The sequence below is a fragment of the Opisthorchis viverrini genome (assembly GCF_000715545.1).
Source record: "Opisthorchis viverrini unplaced genomic scaffold opera_v5_53, whole genome shotgun sequence".
In the NCBI taxonomy this organism is placed as follows: domain Eukaryota; kingdom Metazoa; phylum Platyhelminthes; class Trematoda; order Opisthorchiida; family Opisthorchiidae; genus Opisthorchis; species Opisthorchis viverrini.
The window spans coordinates 678,771-697,103 of record NW_008751710.1 but is presented as its reverse complement, the minus strand read 5'-3'; the positions used below and the strand labels follow the sequence as shown (position 1 = coordinate 697,103).

The window sequence follows — 18,333 nt, the reverse complement described above, 5'->3', positions numbered from 1 at the left end:
ATAAAACAATTTTCACGTTTGTCAATGAGGGTGACTGCGTTTCCGCTTGGTTACCTAGCTTCTGTATGACCTTTGATGGCAAAGCACACAGTCAAGCCGATCGGGACGATCAACATGTATTGGTGAGTTTCACTATCCCCAACGAGAAACGATCTTTACACGGTCTCGGAAGCCTTCAATGCAGAGGGTCATTTACGTTTTCTAACCTCCCTTAGGAACGAGCAAGTCAATTTCATGTACAGACCACTTGTGAATGGTCTGCGCTGGTATTTTGGCGGAAAGGAGTGTACAATAGTGATAAGAAGGTAACTCACCTGAACCCTAACTGGTCCTTTGGGTTATGAGATCGATTGGGGTCTTCAGGTTACACCAACTACATTTGTGAGTAGGTGTATTTTGCTGATTGACTTTCGGGGAAAACCAAGGGTTGACGAAACCCTTGACTAATGAGCCTCAAAGGGCAAGGCCAACAGTAGGCTGTCAGTAGTTTTATAAGTAGTGTTTGAAATCAAAGATTCATAATGTATTCGGAAGGTTGGGAATAGGTCCGGCTAAATTCGAATAGGGACATCGTAGCCGAGGTCACGAAAACTGATGAAGGAACTTAAAAAGAAACGAATAAAATCAGGTTCTCGTGGATGTTGCATGACAAGCAGCATAGTGGAGCAAGCTCTGTCTTATCAGTCTTGATTGGGGGAAAATACATTTACATTGCTGGCATACTGTTGAAAGATCCCCGCCGTAGTTTCCCATCCGCCACTCAAATCCGACGGTTCATGAGCAAACCCTCGTCATCGTGTCAACGTGGAATGTTGTTAGGGAAAGTCCACACGGATCCCTCTTTACCGCTCGCACTCAGGTGCTCCTACGGTCGAGAAGTCCATCCCACGCAAGATTGGCCAAGAACTCAGGACGCTTGCCGGTCCGGCATCAAGGTGAGATCTGATTGGTCAAAAGTCTGGTCCCAACAGCCAATCATTACCCAGTATTGGCCGAATGCCGGCTGCCAATGGCGCATCCAGAGCGGGTCAGAGTTTCCAGAAGGTTATTTCCGCCTACGCTATGTGTTTGAAGTGCTGTACAGGTGTTCCTGACTTCTTTTTAGGCGTTAATATACCTTGTGCACCTTTGGTGGTTGTTTTGACGTGAATGCTAGCTTGGGATGCTCAGACCGATAACTAAGCTGAGGAAAACACCGTTACTACAAATGCCATTTACGCAACCTAAATTTGATTGAATTCCACTCGGCTTTTGACAAGGTAGACGAACATGGTTGACTATTCAAAAAGCTCCTTTTTACCTGTTACATATATAGGTATATTGTCAAGAACGATTCACCGGCCGAGGGCGAATGATCGCGGTATATTATTTACCACGAACATGGAGAATTTCGAAGATGTCCAAGTATCCTGACCGCCAAAATCCCCGTGGTCTTCGACGATAAAACTTATATCCGGTCATTTCCGGTGGCAGCTGTAGGGCACACGTTTGAATGGTAAAAGGACAAAACTTGCTCGAGAGCCACTCGGGAGCGATGTTGGACAAAACACAAAAAGTAGTGCATATGCAGTCACAAATGCTGCATTCCGCTACTGTTTTCCGTAACATTCATCAAGTGCTCTTTAGCCACAATTTGTCAAGTGTTAGAGCAAGGACATGCATACAGGCACGCCACAATCTTGATGTCCCTTGACTTCAAGTTCTATTCTGTCCACCAAATAGTTTTTCTCAACACGCTAGCGCAACAGCGTATGCTCCAGACCTTTGTGAGCGTCATTCGCTCTTTGTATTCATATGATTGCGTAAGCTCTCCAAAATTTCCTCTACAGACAGTTACGTCTTTCAAAGATATCCACTCTCTCCATGCTCGTTTAGTTTCGTCACTGATGAGACGATGAGCCGAACACCCGATGTCCCGGTGTTAGGATCTTTCCGAACGAGAACTTCATCGATCGGAAATATAAAGACGATATTTCGAAGGATAGTAAAAAGCACCATCATTACTTGAAATGTTGACCAAGGTCATCCAGTCCTTGGACATGTGTATCACGTTCACAAAGTGGAAAGGCATGCTCTGTGAACATACGTCTGAGAATTCAAGGAATGTGACTGAAAGTTGCTGAACGCTATAAGTACCTCGGAAGTTGCATTAACTGTGACGGTAATGCAACACACAAAGTCACCGTACAAATCTTGAGGACCAGAATTACTTCTGCTGGTCTGCTTCACTTACTGTATCAAAAAGGCACATCAATGCGTCTCGAATGACCAAGGTGGGGGGTGTATTGTTCCACGACTGCGAGACTTGAAAAAATCGTTCAGCTGTAGCACCCTTTCGGTGTCTAGCTGCCATGCCACACGAGGAAGCACGAGGGCGAGGATACTGCCAGATTGGCGAAGCCTAGACAGGGGAAGTCGAGAGGCAGAGGTCGGGTTCGAACCAAAGACTTTCCGGTCAGTAAATTCGCGTTCTAACCACTTGGGCCATCTAGCCCCACTTCGGTCAAAGAATCTGAGACATCTTCGAGTGTTTCATGCACAATATCTCCTAACTGTATTTGGAATCGACTGGGACCGGCGAATTCGCAATGAGGTGATCGGAGGACAGTTTTTTGGTGAAGCAGAGGGTGACCTACTCAAAATATATATCCAGGACTGCAAGCTGGTATGGTCGTGACACGTGTTATGCATGTCGAGTTACTGCCTACCAAGGCCAGCGCTGTTTTCTGTGCTTGATTCTGAGTGGCGGAAGCCCAGAGGTGGAGAGAAGTTGACATTACAGAAGGGAAGGCAGGATGTTAGGAAAAGTTTGGTGCTGATTGTACCTCCAAGATGGAGTCCCTGTGCCATCTCTGTGCTTGGCTGGAGATACTGAACGATATGGCGGTCAGCTGATATCAGTGACACTCATGCTGTCACTATCTGTTATGTCTGCTGATTCGCCACTCTGTGGTATCTGCTGCTGACCCGTCCAGTGCCTAGTTGCCGAAAAAAGACTCACAGAAGAGAACACAACAGCTATATTCCGAACAAGCGAGTGCAAGAGCATGAGTACGTGCGAGCTATTTTTTGGAACGACACTGTCTGAAGTTGGTCCAATGCTGACGCACACGGTCTGGCTTTGGTACGATGCTGTGACGTGCTGCAAATTACGGGGGCGTTGTCTGACCTTGATCAACGCTGACTCGCGCTGTCTGGGTATGATACAAGTCTGTGACGCGCTGCAGATGGAAGGGGCGTTGCCTGTCTGGTCAGCATCTAGCGGAGCTGAGAGTCTCGGTAGATTTCGGGTATTCAGTGGTTGCCCTCAGGAATGTGACCTTCCTGATAACTCCCCCTTTTGAACGTTTAACGTAAGATTTTCGAGGCGGATCAAGTTGTAGAGGATCCACCCTTTTTCTGGTGTGACCGGTACGGCGTCTCGGTTGCAGCATTGGATCTGTCTTGGGCGGTACATGTGAGGCAGTGCCTATAGATGCTGGTCTTGGTAAATCAAACGTTTCAAGCAGTAGGTCAACCGATATCAGTGGCATTCATGCTGTCACCATTTATCCACGTTGATTGACTGAAAATGTCTGGGGTGTAGGCACCTCGAATGTTTGTGGTAGACTAACCTTGTTGCCCCTTTTTCTCCTTCCCGCTATAAGACCTTATTCAAACAAATCTACATGGCTGCACGGCATTGGAGCACCGGTGTTCTCACCTGAGGTTGCTGTTAGTCCCGATGAGGATGGTGATGAAATTTCAGCCACAATGTTCATGTACTATAGCCACAGTAACTGGCATACGCAGTATAGTATGACTACAAATTGACCTTGGTATGGCTTTGACCATGATGTGCTCTGCTCGTAGTCATTTGGACTGGAAAACGACGCTTTTAACGTTTATCACTAAGTTTCGTTTGTCCTTGGAAGCCCCGCTTCAGATGAATGGGTGCATACTCAGTGGTTTTCTAGTCGGGCAGACGGAGAACCATTCAGCAAGATCCTTTCCGCTCAATACATCAGACCAATGTTGAATGTCTGTTAAAAGATCTTATTGGTTAGCGTGGTCATCTAGCTGTTACGATTGATATGTTTGGGGAATTATACATATATATATATATATATATATATATATATACTTGACTTCTGGTGCATCCCCGTTCCATTAAAACATTCCATCGGAAAGTTTGTCTGAATGAAGTATTTTTCCAGCAGAATTCTGTGGTTGAGAGAGAGAACTGCTTAGTTTGTCGTGCTTATAACTGCTACTCTGTCAAATGGGGGCATCACCCAAAAGGTCCGTGATTTGAACCAAAACCTGACATCCTGACCGCTCCTCTATAGGCTTGTGTAACCTGGCGGTTCCTGTGACCCCGTACCTCCCTCGCGTGGCATGGCAGCTAGGCACCGAAAGGGTTATTATTGGTAAAACTTATTATTACCGTCTATTAAACAAATCGGGGCGAACCTCCCCATAGTCCAAAAATCACTCTCTTGGGAACAACAGAAATCAGACTGTGGGATTGAAGGATCCATGTCTAGCTGTCCCCACACGTGAATGAGCGCTGAGGTATACGCTCGGTGTTTCCGACCTTTGTTGTGCAAACGTGAGTTGTTGTGCTCAGTATGAGCTTACAATATAATAATTCCATCACATACAAATTGGGACATTCGTACTCTGAATGTGCTTCCTAAATCATTCTTTGATGTATGTATGTATGTATGTATGTATGTATGTATGTATGTATGTATGTATGTATGTATGTATGTATGTATGTATGTATGTATGTATGTATGTATGTATGTATGTATGTATGTATGTATGTATGTATGTATGTATGTATGTATGTATGTATGTATGTATGTATGTATGTATGTATGTATGTATGTATGTATGTATGTATGTATGTATGTATGTATGTATGTATGTATGTATGTATGTATGTATGTATGTATGTATGTATGTATGTATGTATGTATGTATGTATGTATGTATGTATGTATGTATGTATGTATGTATGTATGTATGTATGTATGTATGTATGTATGTATGTATGTATGTATGTATGTATGTATGTATGTATGTATGTATGTATGTATGTATGTATGTATGTATGTATGTATGTATGTATGTATGTATGTATGTATGTATGTATGTATGTATGTATGTATGTATGTATGTATGTATGTATGTATGTATGTATGTATGTATGTATGTATGTATGTATGTATGTATGTATGTATGTATGTATGTATGTATGTATGTATGTATGTATGTATGTATGTATGTATGTATGTATGTATGTATGTATGTATGTATGTATGTATGTATGTATGTATGTATGTATGTATGTATGTATGTATGTATGTATGTATGTATGTATGTATGTATGTATGTATGTATGTATGTATGTATGTATGTATGTATGTATGTATGTATGTATGTATGTATGTATGTATGTATGTATGTATGTATGTATGTATGTATGTATGTATGTATGTATGTATGTATGTATGTATGTATGTATGTATGTATGTATGTATGTATGTATGTATGTATGTATGTATGTATGTATGTATGTATGTATGTATGTATGTATGTATGTATGTATGTATGTATGTATGTATGTATGTATGTATGTATGTATGTATGTATGTATGTATGTATGTATGTATGTATGTATGTATGTATGTATGTATGTATGTATGTATGTATGTATGTATGTATGTATGTATGTATGTATGTATGTATGTATGTATGTATGTATGTATGTATGTATGTATGTATGTATGTATGTATGTATGTATGTATGTATGTATGTATGTATGTATGTATGTATGTATGTATGTATGTATGTATGTATGTATGTATGTATGTATGTATGTATGTATGTATGTATGTATGTATGTATGTATGTATGTATGTATGTATGTATGTATGTATGTATGTATGTATGTATGTATGTATGTATGTATGTATGTATGTATGTATGTATGTATGTATGTATGTATGTATGTATGTATGTATGTATGTATGTATGTATGTATGTATGTATGTATGTATGTATGTATGTATGTATGTATGTATGTATGTATGTATGTATGTATGTATGTATGTATGTATGTATGTATGTATGTATGTATGTATGTATGTATGTATGTATGTATGTATGTATGTATGTATGTATGTATGTATGTATGTATGTATGTATGTATGTATGTATGTATGTATGTATGTATGTATGTATGTATGTATGTATGTATGTATGTATGTATGTATGTATGTATGTATGTATGTATGTATGTATGTATGTATGTATGTATGTATGTATGTATGTATGTATGTATGTATGTATGTATGTATGTATGTATGTATGTATGTATGTATGTATGTATGTATGTATGTATGTATGTATGTATGTATGTATGTATGTATGTATGTATGTATGTATGTATGTATGTATGTATGTATGTATGTATGTATGTATGTATGTATGTATGTATGTATGTATGTATGTATGTATGTATGTATGTATGTATGTATGTATGTATGTATGTATGTATGTATGTATGTATGTATGTATGTATGTATGTATGTATGTATGTATGTATGTATGTATGTATGTATGTATGTATGTATGTATGTATGTATGTATGTATGTATGTATGTATGTATGTATGTATGTATGTATGTATGTATGTATGTATGTATGTATGTATGTATGTATGTATGTATGTATGTATGTATGTATGTATGTATGTATGTATGTATGTATGTATGTATGTATGTATGTATGTATGTATGTATGTATGTATGTATGTATGTATGTATGTATGTATGTATGTATGTATGTATGTATGTATGTATGTATGTATGTATGTATGTATGTATGTATGTATGTATGTATGTATGTATGTATGTATGTATGTATGTATGTATGTATGTATGTATGTATGTATGTATGTATGTATGTATGTATGTATGTATGTATGTATGTATGTATGTATGTATGTATGTATGTATGTATGTATGTATGTATGTATGTATGTATGTATGTATGTATGTATGTATGTATGTATGTATGTATGTATGTATGTATGTATGTATGTATGTATGTATGTATGTATGTATGTATGTATGTATGTATGTATGTATGTATGTATGTATGTATGTATGTATGTATGTATGTATGTATGTATGTATGTATGTATGTATGTATGTATGTATGTATGTATGTATGTATGTATGTATGTATGTATGTATGTATGTATGTATGTATGTATGTATGTATGTATGTATGTATGTATGTATGTATGTATGTATGTATGTATGTATGTATGTATGTATGTATGTATGTATGTATGTATGTATGTATGTATGTATGTATGTATGTATGTATGTATGTATGTATGTATGTATGTATGTATGTATGTATGTATGTATGTATGTATGTATGTATGTATGTATGTATGTATGTATGTATGTATGTATGTATGTATGTATGTATGTATGTATGTATGTATGTATGTATGTATGTATGTATGTATGTATGTATGTATGTATGTATGTATGTATGTATGTATGTATGTATGTATGTATGTATGTATGTATGTATGTATGTATGTATGTATGTATGTATGTATGTATGTATGTATGTATGTATGTATGTATGTATGTATGTATGTATGTATGTATGTATGTATGTATGTATGTATGTATGTATGTATGTATGTATGTATGTATGTATGTATGTATGTATGTATGTATGTATGTATGTATGTATGTATGTATGTATGTATGTATGTATGTATGTATGTATGTATGTATGTATGTATGTATGTATGTATGTATGTATGTATGTATGTATGTATGTATGTATGTATGTATGTATGTATGTATGTATGTATGTATGTATGTATGTATGTATGTATGTATGTATGTATGTATGTATGTATGTATGTATGTATGTATGTATGTATGTATGTATGTATGTATGTATGTATGTATGTATGTATGTATGTATGTATGTATGTATGTATGTATGTATGTATGTATGTATGTATGTATGTATGTATGTATGTATGTATGTATGTATGTATGTATGTATGTATGTATGTATGTATGTATGTATGTATGTATGTATGTATGTATGTATGTATGTATGTATGTATGTATGTATGTATGTATGTATGTATGTATGTATGTATGTATGTATGTATGTATGTATGTATGTATGTATGTATGTATGTATGTATGTATGTATGTATGTATGTATGTATGTATGTATGTATGTATGTATGTATGTATGTATGTATGTATGTATGTATGTATGTATGTATGTATGTATGTATGTATGTATGTATGTATGTATGTATGTATGTATGTATGTATGTATGTATGTATGTATGTATGTATGTATGTATGTATGTATGTATGTATGTATGTATGTATGTATGTATGTATGTATGTATGTATGTATGTATGTATGTATGTATGTATGTATGTATGTATGTATGTATGTATGTATGTATGTATGTATGTATGTATGTATGTATGTATGTATGTATGTATGTATGTATGTATGTATGTATGTATGTATGTATGTATGTATGTATGTATGTATGTATGTATGTATTAATGTATGTATGTATGTATGTATGTATGTATGTATGTATGTATGTATGTATGTATGTATGTATGTATGTATGTATGTATGTTGTATGTATGTAAGGTCTGTATGTATATTTATATGTTTGTATATACGTACATGTGCAATTAACTTTCTACCGATGTTGTTCGCTTCTGATGTGATCTGACAAGAGCGACAGACGAATCCAGTGCTTCTCCTTTTGGTGTGAACTCATGAGAAAAACTTTCTCAAGATAGCTGAGTGGATGTCCAAACGAAATGGATGAGCATATAAGCTCTTACAACGTCTGAATATACGGAATCAAGCCATTCCAATCCTTTGGTATTTCTAATTTGCTTATTTCCTTGAGTGATTGCACTTCGTGACAAGACCTCCTGATTGAAACTGACTTGTTCCCCATAAAACTGTTCTATGAACCATGGATCTTGGATCTCCATCCATATAGACAAATATGGACTAGTTTAGTTTTGCCTCTGACTTCAGGTGACAAGAAATTGGAGCTAAATCAAACTTTGAGCTCGATGCACTTTGGAAGCCGGTACAGCTTTGGGCGCTTCTTAAACGGCGCTTTTAGACCCCTCGTCAGTGAACACTCTTTGATTTGCTACACGCAAATCCGAAACGATCAACTTACCAATGTCAGATCTTTGATAAGAAACTGATCCGTGGATCCAGACGGTAGGTTAGTTTCTTTGTTAAAAAAACTGCCTCTGGATGCAGTGAGTAGACACTGATATGGTCAGAAACAAAACCACTGTGGCTGGCACCTCCAATGTAATCAGTTGCTGCCCCGCGTTCCATCTCGTTATTGTGGTCATCCTAATCTTCATCTAAGACCCCCCATTGCATACAGCACGTGAAGGCAGCATGGGTAGAAAGGTGTGTGAATTTGGAGACTGTTGGAGAAGTTGTAGTCCATGTGTGAGTAGTCGGAGTGATTGACAAGTTTTGGGAAGCAAAAACGCCGGAGAATTCTACAGAGGATACACTTGACGAGATGCAGTTGTTCTGGGATTTTGTCGAACGCATTTTTCTATTTTTAACTGGTCAAACCAATGTTGTTTTCGATTCTCAGATGGATTTCCGATTGGAGTTGTCAGTTTCTGACCAAAAACTATTCAAGTACATTCGTTGTTAGTTTTAGTGTATGTCCTTGAAATCGGTCTCTTGAATGCTGTAAGGTTTTTCTTCTCTCCGGCGTATTTAATCTGAGTATTCACTATCTACACCCAAAAAAGGGCTATACATCAAATTTGCGATCGGTTTTACCCCGGCATGGACAGAATTTTGACGGGAGACTCACCCGGATCACAGCTAAGCGAGATGGCTCAGTGGTTAGAGTGCGAATTTACTGACCGGATGGTCTGCAGTTCGAACCCAACCGCTGCATCTTGACTTCTCCTGTCCAGGCTTGGGCAGTATCCTGGCCCTCGTGCTTCTTTCGAGTGTCATGGCAGCTAGATACCAGAAGGGTGTTCCAGCTGAATGAAGCAATCGAATGTGCTGCACCGTGCTGTCTGATGCTTAGATTGATACATATCGCAATACATTGTACAAACGTAATACACTACTCACTGAATACAATTCGCTAGCCCACGACTAGTTTTGCCCTTCCTTTTGCGGCTCATCAAGTAGACGCCCGAGTTTCCGTCAGCCCTATGTACTATTTAAATTCAAATTGGATAGATTTCGACAAATACACTCAGTTACGCATGAATGTGGTTTCGACAGGGGATTCAATTGAACCCAGCTGAACCTCCTGGTACGCTTTGAGATATTGTCATCTTTTACCCACACTAGCGTTTTTTACCCTAGAATGCTTCCATCCCTAAGACAAAAATGACCATAACTGACCACACGTTTCGAATACCACATCCTCGGAGGAGTTTGCAGTGGAAGTGGAAGATTAGGAGAGGACTTTTGGCGACAAGTGGACTCATCGGACTCCACACAGTGTTGACCGTAAATGCTACCAGTCGAGTTGAATCACACATGCTACGAAAGCGTACTTCTAAATCTTACGGTACTCGTGACTCTTGGGCCATAATCGAACATAATGTGACGGACTACGTTGGTTACAAATACCGCGACTCCCGCGGAAGGGCGAAATTTGTGCGTGTCTGCCGTGAGCTTTTGTAGATCAACACATGCCAAAAATATATCCGACGCAACAGTGATGTTCTGGTGTACTGGTCTGGTATCGGTCACGACTCTGGGAGCGGACACCGGGAGTGTAATTACCAGTGCTGCTAAGGTCTCACACTGACAAACTCTTGAAGCAAATAAATCAGTTTCCGGGTGAACGCGAGCCTGAAACACAGTTTTTGCTGCATGACAGGTAAAACTGAGAGAAGGCGCTTAGGTGTGAGCAAGAATTTCCCGGTCTTCTCGTATGTGTACGCATTGCAGTTGAAGGTCACATAGTTGGAAGTGCGATTAAACGTAAAAGCTATACAAATCTGCAACAGATGAAAAGTCAATGCTCTTGGCGAGAAAAACTCTATTGTTCACGTGCATACACAACAAGTTCCGGAAAACTAAGAACTCTTCGACATGACACTATCAGTCTTGCATTTCATTAACCCTGTTTTCCAATGAGGCACCAAATGGTATCATTTTATTTGGGACTTCGTCCTTCAGGTGAAGCCATTTTATACATAAGAGCCCACTCAACCCTGCACTGACGATGTCACCTCGATTGGTGATGAAACGTTTGCAATTGCCATGCCAAGCTCGGCGAACAGACCAACAAACAAACAGCGCACCCGAGCTGCCTATATTCCACGTCATTCTAAGTGTCAAAGCCCCCCCCCCCCCCACTTCCCACTTACTGAAGAATATAGGTTTGTTTATTGTTCTGTCAGTACATAAGCTAGATTTCTTTAAAAAAAGTATTTTTGTCTCAACGTCTCTTCCTGGTACACTATGAAGAGTGTCAAAGTTGAACAAAACCATTCATCAAAGCCGAACAGTTGAAAGACACTAGCTAAATACACTCATTTGCAAACTAATTTGGTTTTCGAGAGGCTCACCTGGAACCCAGCTGAATCTCTTGTCTGTGGTGTTTTCAGACAACTGATTGTGCTGCACCAGGCCGCCTCACGTTTCAGTCGCTACGATAATCGAGATATCGCAATACATGTATGTGTATTCGTAATGCAATAATCAAGTTTCAAGTAGAACATGAGGTTGACGGAAACTCGGGAACTGTGCCTACCTGATGAACCCCAAGAAAGTTTAATGACACATTCGCCTACATTGATAACGTTACTGACTGTTATCAGACGAGAGATGAACATGGCCGCAATCTCAGGCATTTTTTCGGGGTCGCTTAAGCATGCATTATTTTGAACGACAGAAAAGATAGTTTTGCAGCTGAAGAGGTTACTCTCCTGGGTTAAAACGTGTGGAACATGACATAGGATGCATCCTCGAGGGTCGAGATTAGAAGGAGGACAGACGTGAAGGGCGTAGCGTACGCTTTAATCGTTCAATAACAGTAGTCCATCAGTGGAAATATAGGGCAAACGTTACCAGTTAATGATATAGGGAAGTTACGTAGTCATGACATTCCCTTCGCCTTGGAATAAATGTGTACTTTTGTGGCGAAAAAGTTTTTTAAAAAATAAAAGCTGTGGCAGTTACGTGCTGCGCAAATTATATGGGTGAGTTCTCTATTGTCAGATAAGAATGTCCAAGTGGTTTCCTGGGTCTGCACTAGAATAGGATGATGAGGCATGGTTAATAGGCAAGAGCTCATTTCCTGGATAATCACGGGAACGAGATGGACCAAGCGGTTAGAGCGCGAATTTACGGACCGGAAGGTCCGTGGTTCGAACCCGACCTCTGCCTCTCGACTTCCCCTGTCTAGGCTTGGACAACCTGGCAGTATCCCAGCCCTCGTGTTTCCTTTGGATGGCATGTCAGTAAGGCACCGAAAGAATGCTACAGCTGAACGTGTTGAACGAATCACGGTAGACTGATGAACGAACTGTGTGGGCGTACTATGGATTACAAGAGATTATCTCCATCTCCTCTATTAGAGGGTCATATTTAGAGGGTCTATCGTGGCGTTTTAAAATGGTCAGTCAAGGGACAGTAAGCGAGGTAGCTAGGGAGACACCGTTTGCTGATCGTCGTGTGAACGGCAGAAGTTCATGCAGTTGATACTAGTGGAAGGAAGAAAGCCTTCGCTGCGGAGTTATTCACTGGAACATGCCAACTGAACACTTACAGACTAGTGAACAGGGAAGCAAAACTTTCATATGCATCTCGTTTACAAAAACCGAATATCCATCTTCTCCTTGAACGCGTCTTCCTGAACTTTCCTGGATATTCATTGACTGTTCCTCATTTGTAAGCAAATGCTACAGAGCGAATCCACAAATCCCTTAATAGATCTCACTGTTCAAGAGACGCAAAGCGGATTTACCAGAAAGCATACTACTCTCATGCCGTTCCATCAGTAGTATCACCGTTACACTAGTACATAACAGGGATCTGATACATCAAGAAGGACAATCTTCCAGTGTGTGGCAGGCAAGCCTCGTGATTTTGGAGTCAGGCTGATGGTCTTCCAAAGGGTACCATTAAATCATCCCACCTGACTACTACATTGCAGTGGTGTAACCAGTGACAACACTTTCATCGAACAAAACCTGTTTGAGTTCAGCTGGCAAGAACGTAGAACCGCGATTTGAGTGAGTGTACGCAGGTAGCTAATCACAGAGGAAGAGTAATCATCAACGGGAGCACTTATCGACGGTTTTTTAGTGGTACTTGTTGCGAGTGTTTGAGGGAAGCGGGCCTTTAAAGTCAATGTTAATGTGTTCAATAGGTTGTGTGGTTTTGATAAGCTGGCCACGGAAAGAGTCATAGAATTTTGTTTCGAATGGAAAAGTCAAAGACCACATGTCAGATATGGCTTACTAAGAAAAGGAGTTTCTTAGAACGAAAACAAATGTGCAAATATTGTGCCCTCGGGATGGCACACATAGGATATCGGAAATGCGGTTGTCTGTTTTTGGTCTATAGACGACATCGTAGTTTTACCCTTATATTTCGATTGCGAACCATGACAATGCCCGTCTCACGAAATCCTAGAGGGCCTCGAACCCGTGATCTTCGTGTCGGTGGTTGAACAATTCACCATTCGGTCACAAGCAGCTTACCAGCAATGGGAGCAACTAAGATCCAACATGATGATATTGGATGATATTACATGAGTCTCCATCACACGTCGAACGGGATTAACCACTGAGCTGCATGATTTAAACCATGACATTCGCCACGTGTTGGAGAGAGGTGCCGAGAACATAGGGAGAACTGCAACCTCATCATCCGCCATCTGCCTCGTACAATATCCCACTACTACTAATGTGCACATAGTAGTCAGTTCGAATTTTATTGCTCTGAACTTTCGTCCGTAGATAATGCACTGCTATGAAAGATGGTTCTTGGTTTTGGGTTTCCGATATTTTATTTTGTCTCAGCAGTTCGTATTAGGAAAGGCAATGAAAAATCGATCATTGATTCGGGTTCAGATATAACATCGAAGATTGCAGTGTAATATAATTGACTTGAAATTCCTGGCACGGGTGCGAAGCAAACAAGAGTGGAATCGATAGGAGACAAGTCAAGGGACAAAAAGAACCATTTGGATGGAAAGTAACCGCATTTTTCACACTGACATGACCCATCTGGCAACCCCGGATTGGAAAAAAATCTGGTGAGAGGCAGGAAAATATCTCGAATGACTATTGATAAAGCAAATTTTGATGATCGCTGGTTTGCTTAGCTGAGCAGTTCGATTCATCATCACCAGTTGAGGTAAAATTACCAGTGCGTCGTTAGGGATCGTAGCGACGGGTGCACTGAATACATGTACCGCTAGCCGGGGCTGATCTTCGATCGCGATTGGTTGTTCGGTCGGGCGGTTTCATTGGTTGGTCTGTTATCCTGTGTCCTGATACGCTGGTGACCATGCGACCTTTCGGCTTGGTCTTCCCTGCTCTCGTACTCTGGTCGGTGCTGGACTGACCGCTGTCCTTAATCTCTTTGGGATCCACTTCGTGACCTTTGTTGATCCGACTCCAAGGAGGTTCTTGTTTCTTGGTTTGTTAACCCGATATTCGGCTCTCGTTGAGTATTCCGGTTGCGTTATTGGTCCCTTACACATGGTGCTGCTTACATTAGATTAAGTTCAAAGCGTCAGTTGATTAAATTCATCTTGAGGTATCATCTACGACGCCCAAGTTGCGTTATTGGTCCCTTACACATGGTGCTACTTACATTAGATTTAATTCAATGCGTCAGTTGATTAAATTCATCTTGGGGTACCATCTACGACGCCCAAGCTACCAACATTCTCCTCAGTGGCGAGCAAATCCTCATCCTTCATCGCGGGGCTGATGCACTCCACAATGAAAACTCCAAATTGACCGGGAAATCAATTTTTAGGATGGATCAACGTTATATTCGAGAAACATTTCCTGCCAGGTAGAAAGAAAGCCTATTCTAGCCAGATTTATCGGAAATTTCCCGAATGTGCTGATGATCTGTTACAAGAATAACAGTGATTGGTTGCCTTGACGATATCTGATCTTGTGTGTTTTCCTGGGAGCCAGTTGCTCGCTAAGGAACAATCCGGCTTGTTCGTGGCTCCACTGGACCTAGTCACGATCGATAAGTGTCAATTTTTAGGCCTCATTCCTGTGAACAAGAACTATTCCACTGTTATGCAAAATGATTTGATTCGACACTTGTCAATAACTACTTCTAACCTGACGTTTGCTGACATCTCGAAAGCCTTCGATTTGGTTCCACATTACACAACACCTCTATTTCGATAAATTGCAAACTCCTACGAGGATGTTGTAGCGGTTCCTGCACTTTCGGAGGTTGACTGCAGCTGGGTAGTGAGACATGGGGATCTACTCATCCCAATGTCGTTCATCACAGTGATACATGCGGTTCTTGCATAGTCGGTGCCGCAACTGGGCTATCAGTTCCATGACATCTTCGTGAGTGGTTTTGTCTTCGCTGACAACTGGGTTGTGTGTGTACAGAATGTCAGACTCGCCTCAAAGAGAAGCTTGAAGCTGGTGCAGTCGAGTTGCGAAGAATTGATGTGACGACCAACACCAAGGGACAAAAACAATGGTAATTTGTGGGGACGGATAAGATCAAACGACCGCAGTCGAGGAACTCATCACTTTTCTGGGTGCAACAAACACCGTGACGTATTTTGGCGTTGATATGCCCCCAATTAGGGTCGAGAGGAATTACGTTGATGCCTTTTATCAAGCATGACCTAATCGCTGTTCGGAATGGCAGAATAACCGTTATGGTTTTGGATATGCGCAGAATTCCTGTGTGGGATGGGGAGAAACGGAAGTATGATGATGACGACTGTTCCCGTACTATCATCTTAGCACGAACCGAGGGTTCTGCTTTCCTCAGTCTGCCAAATTTGATGTTGGACTAGGTCTTCCTGAAGTCACCGTCGGTGACTTGGGCTCTCTGCGTGGTTACGACACTTTTATGTGTTGAGTGTTCGTTCTTGCTACTGACATTGACATCTGCCTTGTGCGTGATGTGCGGGTCTTGACTGTGCTGGCGCTTAAACCACTTTGGAGAGCATTTGGCCTTCTCCAACTACCCTTATTTACGTATGAAAAGGAAAGGAAACTCAGATGAAATCGGCTTAATCTCTCGTTTGTATCAGTCTTCTTCAGCTAAATGTGCTGCATAAGGACACCTCATGTTTCACCTTGCAGGATAGTCGAGACCATCCTAAATGACAGACCCAGTTATATTCAGTTGTCAGTGGACCAAATTCGTGGATGAATGAGGGTAGTTGGCGAATTCCTTCCAATGTGAGTACAATATGGATGGAAACTTGGGGACTGCGCCGACCGGATGAACCCAAAATAGTTCGAGACCAGTCATGGTCTGTCAGGTAGTTTTCAGTATTGTTTGTCCTTCCTGCACACGTGTGTTTCCGAACATTTTCACATATGCTGGAGATCATTTCCTCTGACTTAGAAATTACTGGTGGCACGAGTAGAACTTCTCTCTTTTTGTACTGTTCGCCTGTACAGAGCAAAGGTTATTTTTGGTTATTACGCTGTGATAGAGCCCGGAAAACGAAAAATAGACTTTTTCTGAAAAGATAAAACCAGGCGACAGTCAAAATCATATGCGACATGCCTGACTGACAAGTTGTCTTCCTGTGCATACTCCAGTATTTCGAGGAAGTGGGTCTTCCTAAAGAACCACACACTCAGCGCGTGCAGGACTCACTCGAATTCAAAGTACAGCAATCACTGCCACACTTCTCCGGCTGCAAGGGTGCATCAGGAAATGTGTAACCTTTTCGTTGTACCTTAGTGAGTACCTATGAAGGACTTGGACCACCGACACCTTAGTTGAACGCTGGTAAACGGTGTCTACCATCCAGTAATCGAGTGAAAGGTGCTCAATTCCTTAGCTAAATCAAATTGATTTAAAATATCGATTCGCGAACTGCCTGCTGATCGACTAAGATTTACTCGTCTTGTTTTCTACTTGTTTCCTAATGAAAGTTGCGAACGAAAACAGCGCCTAATGAGAGGGTGTTCAAACGCACCGAACATCAATTAGGTCTTAGTATCACTTCAAAAAATGTCTTGGTTACACGGAATGACCGGATACGAGAAACTTAGACAATAAGCAATCATGCACCATCAACAAGGTTTCCACGGTGCCCAATCAAATGTACACGCCTCCTCTAAGAGTTCGTTGTTCGTGGAAGTGGGAGACTATAAACTGAGTCACTTTCAACATCGATATCGACAACACTTTCTTGGTGCTGTGTGAGACCTACGGGTAAACAGTTTGCTGTGAATGGGCAAGTTTGTCGCCCAACGAATCAGAAGTTCCGGTATTTGGTGGGAAACACAGCAGTCAGGAAAACAAACCTCAATTAGAAAGTCGGATATCAGCGCTATTCAAAGTACAGTATACCATTTTCAAAGTCTGTAGAGATTAGGGGGATTAGGGCATAAAAAACACGAACAGAAACACATACATACTTCAGTTTTCAATGGCATGCAGGAACCAATTGGTGTTCTTTACTCCGTGACTTGTAGAAGACCTGACAAAGATTCTTCCTAGTTTCCCAATCAGTCCTACGGATTGCGATACAGGGATAGATGGAAGGACGAAATCGGTTGTGCCACAGCGTTCGGGAGGGACCCATGTGGAAAAATCCAAACTACGCATGAGCACCAATGACGAAAAGTCCCAGGTTTTGTTAGATTTATGGTCGCTTGTTTACTCGATACACACTTGCTAGTGCGAAAACATGGCATCAGAGCGTTTTTTTTAACGAGTAACAGAACAATGGGAAAACTCATGTGGTCCTCACCACTTTGCCAGTTGAAAACATACGGATGTATTTAACTGGTCCAAACTTTTACACAAGACTTAGTTTAGAGCACACAACAAACATAATGGCCCATCGTTAACAACTGACAGACGTTTTTAGAAATGTTCGGCGATTCAACAATGCAACCAGGCCCACCGACTATTTTGCATCTTAACATCAGCGGAAGGGATTAAGTATTGTCTTTGACGCCAGTGTTCCTGGAAGCTTGATTATATCCAAATCCTGTGAATCGTGTTCAGTCGACACCGATTTTTCCACAATTCCCTCA

At 40.4% G+C, this 18,333-nt stretch overlaps 1 protein-coding gene across 1 annotated transcript in view; it reads right to left on the bottom strand.

The window, feature by feature from the left end:
• T265_03668 (hypothetical protein) overlaps window positions 1-3,761 on the bottom strand; it is a gene marked incomplete at both ends in the record, with an annotated part of 64,024 nt that extends 60,263 nt beyond the window's left edge. Inside the window, one exon of the mRNA XM_009168210.1 lies at window positions 3,704-3,761. Coding sequence (XP_009166474.1) covers window positions 3,704-3,761 — 58 coding nt within the window. The remainder of the gene's footprint in view (window positions 1-3,703) is intronic.
• Window positions 3,762-18,333: the final 14,572 nt, after the last annotated feature.